The sequence below is a fragment of the Bombina bombina genome, chromosome 6 (genome assembly GCF_027579735.1).
Source record: "Bombina bombina isolate aBomBom1 chromosome 6, aBomBom1.pri, whole genome shotgun sequence".
In the NCBI taxonomy this organism is placed as follows: Eukaryota; Metazoa; Chordata; class Amphibia; order Anura; family Bombinatoridae; genus Bombina; species Bombina bombina.
Window position 1 is genome coordinate 897,824,731 of NC_069504.1, and position 6,000 is coordinate 897,830,730.

General features: G+C 41.7%; 1 protein-coding gene across 1 annotated transcript in view; it reads right to left on the bottom strand.

The window, feature by feature from the left end:
- Positions 1-5,419, bottom strand: part of NOX5 (NADPH oxidase 5) — a 209,147-nt gene extending 203,728 nt beyond the window's left edge. The window contains exons 1-2 of the mRNA XM_053719575.1: positions 5,405-5,419; positions 5,036-5,186 (exon numbers count right to left, since the gene is read on the bottom strand). Of these exons, the coding sequence (XP_053575550.1) occupies positions 5,036-5,186; positions 5,405-5,419 (166 nt within the window). The remainder of the gene's footprint in view (positions 1-5,035; positions 5,187-5,404) is intronic.
- Between the last annotated feature and the right edge of the window lie 581 nt (positions 5,420-6,000).

Below are 6,000 nucleotides of genomic sequence, written 5' to 3' on the forward strand. Positions count from 1 at the left end.
GTTCTGGTTTGCCCCATAGTTGAATCAACTGGGCAAATACCTCCAGATGGAGCTCCCACTCCCCCGGATGAAAAGTCTGCCGACTTAAGAAATCCGCCTCCCAGTTCTCTACTCTTGGGATATGGATAGCTGAGAGATGGCAAGCGTGAACCTCTGCCCATAGAATTATCTTTGAAACCTCCAACATCGCCAGGGGGCTCTTTGTACCCCCCTGATGGTTCATATAGGATACAGTCGTGATGTTGTCTGACTGAAATCTGATGAACCTGACCGCAGCTAGCTGAGGCCAAGCCTGAAGAGCATTGAATATCGCTCTTAGTTCCAGAATGTTTATCGGAAGGAGGGCTTCCTCCTGAGTCCACGAACCCTGAGCCTTCAGGGAGTTCCAGACTGCGTCCCAGCCCAGAAGGCTGGCATCTGTCGTCACTATAGTCCATTCTGGCCTGCGGAAGCTCATTCCCCTGAACAGATGGACCCGAGATAGCCACCAGAGAAGAGAATCTCTGGTCTCTTGATCCAGATTTAGCAGAGGGGACAAATCTGTGTAATCCCCATTCCACTGATTGAGCATGCAAAGTTGCAGTGGTCTGAGATGTAGGCGGGCAAACGGAACTATGTCCATTGCCGCTACCATTAAGCCGATTACTTCCATACACTGAGCCACTGACGGCTGAGAAGTGGAATAAAGAGCACGGCAGGAAGTTAGAAGCTTTGACAACCTGACCTCTGTCAGAAAAATCTTCATTTCTACTGAATCTATCAGAGTTCCTAGGAAGGAAACTCTTGTGAGAGGGGAGAGAGAACTCTTTTCTTCATTCACCTTCCACCCATGAGACCTCAGGAATGCCAGAACAATGTCCGTATGGGACTTGGCGATTTGAAAATTCAATGCCTGTATCAGAATGTCGTCTAGGTAAGGAGCCACCGCTATGCCTCGTGGCCTTAGAACTGCCAGTAGGGACCCTAGAACCTTTGTAAAGATTGACTCTCCTGGATCATAGGTAGGATGGTTCGAATAGTCTCCATCTTGAAGGATGGGACCCTGAGAAATTTATTTAGGATCTTGAGATCCAAGATTGGTCTGAAAGTTCCCTCTTTTTTGGGAACTATAAACAGATTTGAATAGAATCCTTGCCCCTGTTCCTCCCTTGGAACTGGGTGGATCACTCCCATGACCAGAAGGTCTTGAACACAACGTAAGAATGCCTCTCTCTTTATCTGGTTTTCAGATAATTGTGAGAGATGAAATCTCCCTTTTGGAGATGAGGCTTTGAAATCCAGAAGATATCCCTGGGAAACAATCTCCAGAGCCTAGGGATCCTGGACGTCTCTTGCCCAAGCCTGGGCGAAGAGAGAAAGTCTGCCCCCAACTAGATCCGGTCTCGATCGGGGGCTACTCCTTCATGCTGTCTTAGAGGCAGCAGCAGGTTTTTTGGCCTGCTTTCCCTTGCTCCAAGCTTGGTTAGGTCTCCAGACTGGCTTAGACTGGGCAAAATTTCCTTCTTGTTTTGCAGTAGAGGAAGTGCGCCACTCTTGAAGTTTCGAAAGGAACAAAAATTTGTCTGTTTGGTCCTTAATTTGTTGGACCTATCCTGGGGAAGGGCGTGGCCTTTTCCTCCAGTAATATCAGAAATGATCTCCTTCAGTCCAGGCCCGAATAGGGTCTGCCCTTTGAAGGGGATGTTGAGAAGCTTAGACTTTGAAGTAACGTCAGCTGACCAGGATTTAAGCCATAGCGCCCTACGCGCCTGAATGGCAAAACCTGAATTCTTAGCCGTTAGCTTTGTAAAATGAAAAATGGCGTCAGAAATAAATGAATTGGCTTAAGAGCTTTAAGCCTGTCTAGGATATCATCCAACGGGGTCTCCACCTGTAGAGCCTCTTCAAGAGACTCGAACCAGAAAGCCGCTGCAGCAGTGACTGGGGCAATGCATGCAAGAGGCTGGAGAATAAAACCTTGTTGTATAAAAGATTTTCTTAAGGAAACCCTCTAATTTTTTATCCATTGGATCTAGGAAAGCACAACTGTCCTTGACGGGGATAGTTGTACGCTTAGCTAGGGTAGAGACTGCTCCCTCCATCTTAGGGACCGTCTGCCACGAGTCCCGTGTAGCGGCATCTATGGGAAACATCTTTTTAAAAGCAGGAGGGGGAGAGAACGGTACACCTGGTCTATCCCATTCCTTCGTAATAATTTCTGAAAACCTCTTAGGGATTGGAAAAACATCAGTTGAAACAGGCACTGCAAAGTATTTGTCCATTTTACACAATTTCTCTGGGACTACAATGGTGTCACAGTCATCCAGAGTTGCTAAAACCTCCCTGAGCAACAAGCGGAGGTGTTCAAGCTTAAATTTAAATGCTGTCATTTCAGAGTCAGACTGAATCAGAAATGTCACCCACAGATAGAAGCTCTCCTGCTTCGGCTTCTGTACATTGTGAGGGTATATCAGACATAGCTACTAAAGCGTCAGAAAGCTCTGTATTTGTTCTAGCCCCAGAGCTGTCTCGCTTTCCTTGTAACCCTGGCAGTTTGGACTATACCTCTGTGAGGATATGATTCATAACTGCCGCCATGTCTTGTAAGGTAAACGCATTGAACGCGCCAGATGTACTTGGCGTCACTTGCGCGGGAGATATAGGTTCTGACACATTGGGAGAGCTAGGTGGTTTAACCTCCCTTTTGTCAGTCTGAGAAACATCTGGTGATAAATCTTTAAATCCCATAATATGGTCTTTATAACTTATAGAAAGGTCAGTGCATTTGGTGCACATTCTAAGAGGGGGTTCCACAATGGCTTCTAAACATAATAAACAAGGAGTTACCTCTATGTCAGACATGTTTAACAGACTAGTAATGAGACCAGCAAGCTTGGAAAACACTTTAATAAATGTGAAAAAGCAATTAAACAAAAACGGTACTGTGCCTTTAAGAGAAAAAAACTACCACATAAACTGCAAAACAGTGTTAAAAAGTAGTAAACTCTACGAAATTTTTACAGTGTGTATAAGAGACTAAAGCAGCATTGCACCCACTTGCAAATGGATGATTAACCCCTTAGGCCCCAAACCGGATTAGAAAAACAGTAAAACCATTAAAAAACAGTCAAACGCACTGCCACAGCTCTGCTGTGGCTCCTACCTGCCCTTAAACATGATTTTTGCAGGATTAAAACCCTCTATAGCGGTCCTAGATGCCAGAGGACTCCTTTAGGGAAGCTGGATGTCTCAGTCTGAATATCAACTGTGCATAAAGTGCGCGAAAATAGGCCCCTCCCACCATGCACTCAATGTCAGAGGGCCTTAAAAAAGTACTCCTAGGAGTGATCTAACAAGCCATGTGGAAAGCTAGGCCCCAAATAAAGATTTATCACCCTCAGAGAAAAAAACGTTTTTTCTGTAAGTTATGCAAACGTTTTTACACTAAGTAATATGAGAGTTAACATGAATATTACCCTTATCTTGTAAGCATGATCCCAGTCTTTGTTAAATCACTGTATCAGGCTTATCTCAAATATACCAGGCATTGTCAGCATTTTCTAGACCTTATCATCTCTCTAGAAAAAAATATACTGAACATACCTCAAAGCAGGTGATCTGCAAACCGTCCCTCCCGTTGTTTTCTTTCCATACTCTTCAGTTATGTGTGAGAACAGCAATGGACCTTAGTTACAAACCGCTAAGATCATCAACCTCCAGGCAGATTCTTCTTCCAATTTCTGCCTGAGAGTAAAACAGTACAATGCCGGTACCGTTTAAAAATAACAAACTCTTGATTGAAGGTAAAAACTATACTAAGTCATCACATATCTCTTGATACTTCCTTTCTTGTCGAGAGTTGCAAGAGAATGACTGGGGGTGGCAGTTAGGGGAGGAGCTATATAGACAGCTCTGCTGTGGGTGTCCTCTTGCAACTTCCTGTTGGGAAGGAGAATATCCCACAAGTAATGGATGAACCCGTGGACTGGATACACCTTTACAAGAGAAATAAAATTACCGGGCAGTAGCCTGAAATACCGGACAGTCCGGTCTAATAACGGACACCTGGCAACCCTAATAGGAAGCATCCACCACTTTACCCTCAACAGATTCTGTTACCAACACTGAGACTTCCACAAAAACGTTTCAAAAAGAAACTTCATGAAGTCATTATGGATCGACTTTTCTGACTGGTCACTCTACTGTTCAGATGAGAACAGAGTACTGATTGGCCAGTTATGAACAACTGAGCCCTTTATCTCTTGGTGAGCTACAGACTGATTCAGCTACTATCTACATAAAGTCTGTAATTATCCCTGCGTATATGGGCCTGAACTCAGCAAACAAAGTACTAGTGCAGACAAAGCTTTGTGTGACTGCTCTATGGTTTCTTCAGCGAATGTAGGATTGACGGGGTGGACCCCATCTCGTTTGAGATCTCTGTTGCTATGCCTCTGTGTATATTTAAAGGAACATAAAATAAGTTGGGATAGAGACAAAATATAATAAAATGTACTTTAATTATTTTACCTGCAAATTTATGCTGCAGTTCCTCACCATTAACCCATTCTTTTTAGTTTCTGAATTGTAAAGCTCTAACTCCCCCCACACATTTCCTTCTATGGCTGTATCTATATCTATTATTGTTTTGGAAGAATGCAAAAATGCATAGGGATTATCTGCTGGAGCATGCCTAGAAGCTGTGAACTCAAATACAATGCCGGTGTCTAAACACTGATAAGGGGGTGGAGGGGGGAGTTGGCTGCTCCAGCAGTCTTAGCTATGTAATTCATTTTGCTTATTTTTGAAAATTATTTTAAAATACTTTCCAGCAATTTTTAAACAATATTTTTATGCAAACTATTTTTTAATTAATTAGCCCTTTTAGGATATGCATATATCTTAACCTGTTTTATGTCCCTTTAAGGTTAATGTGAAGGACTCATGGTCATTAATTAGGCCTCTCAAAAGTAACATGATTTCCAACACTGCACCAAGAGCACAGATTTTGATTGATTGATTTGACTGATTTAATTACAAATGGAAGAAATGTTACCATCAACGTCATAAACTTGAAAGAGGAAGCGTAGTTTGTCAGTTTCATTCCCATGTATGAGAAGGTTCAACGCCTTCAGTAACTCATCCAGACTAATTGTACCACTCCCATCGGAATCAAACAGTGCAAAGAAACGTTCTGCAAAAAAGGACTGAAGAGAATGAGACAGAGTCAGTAATGTGCATGCAACATTCAGTCAATGACAGTTACTCAAATACAGGTGCTTCTTGCACTGCTTTAGTTTAATACATTAACATATATTGTCTTAATTCTAAATTCCATACTAGTATATTGAATATATAATGGTACACCTGTTTCATTCACAGGTATGGACATTGCAAACAAAAAACAAACAAACATGCAACTTACGACATTTGGTTGCATCAGGCTTTAACATTTGTTTATTTTAATCTAGAAATGGCAATTTATAATATATAAATGAGGTTATAAAAGTGACATGAAACTCAAAATGTTTCCAATTTACTTATTTTATCAAATTTGCTTCATTTTCATGTTATTCTTTATTGAAGAGATACCAAGGTAGATAGTGCACACATTTCTGGAGCACTACATGACAGGAAATAGTGCTGCCCTCTAGTGTTCTTGATAATGTATTGTTGCAGAACTGCTGCCATATAGTGCTGCAGACACATGGACACTGCTGAACTTACCTTCCTGCTTTTCAACAAAGGATAACAAGAAAACAAAGGAAATTTGATTTTTAAAACAAGTGCATTGGAAAGTTGTATTGTATGTTCTAGCTGAATCATGAGAGAAACAATTTGGGTTTTATGTCTCTTTAAGGTAAATTTCCAAAAAACTAAACAAAAAAAACTCACAACATAATTATCATTGCAGGTGGGAGCGTTGAGGAGAATCCCTATACTGCAGAAAATAATAATAATAATATTAAAAATAAAAAAGCCCTAAAATGCATACTAGCAGACTGCCTGCCAGTACTTAAG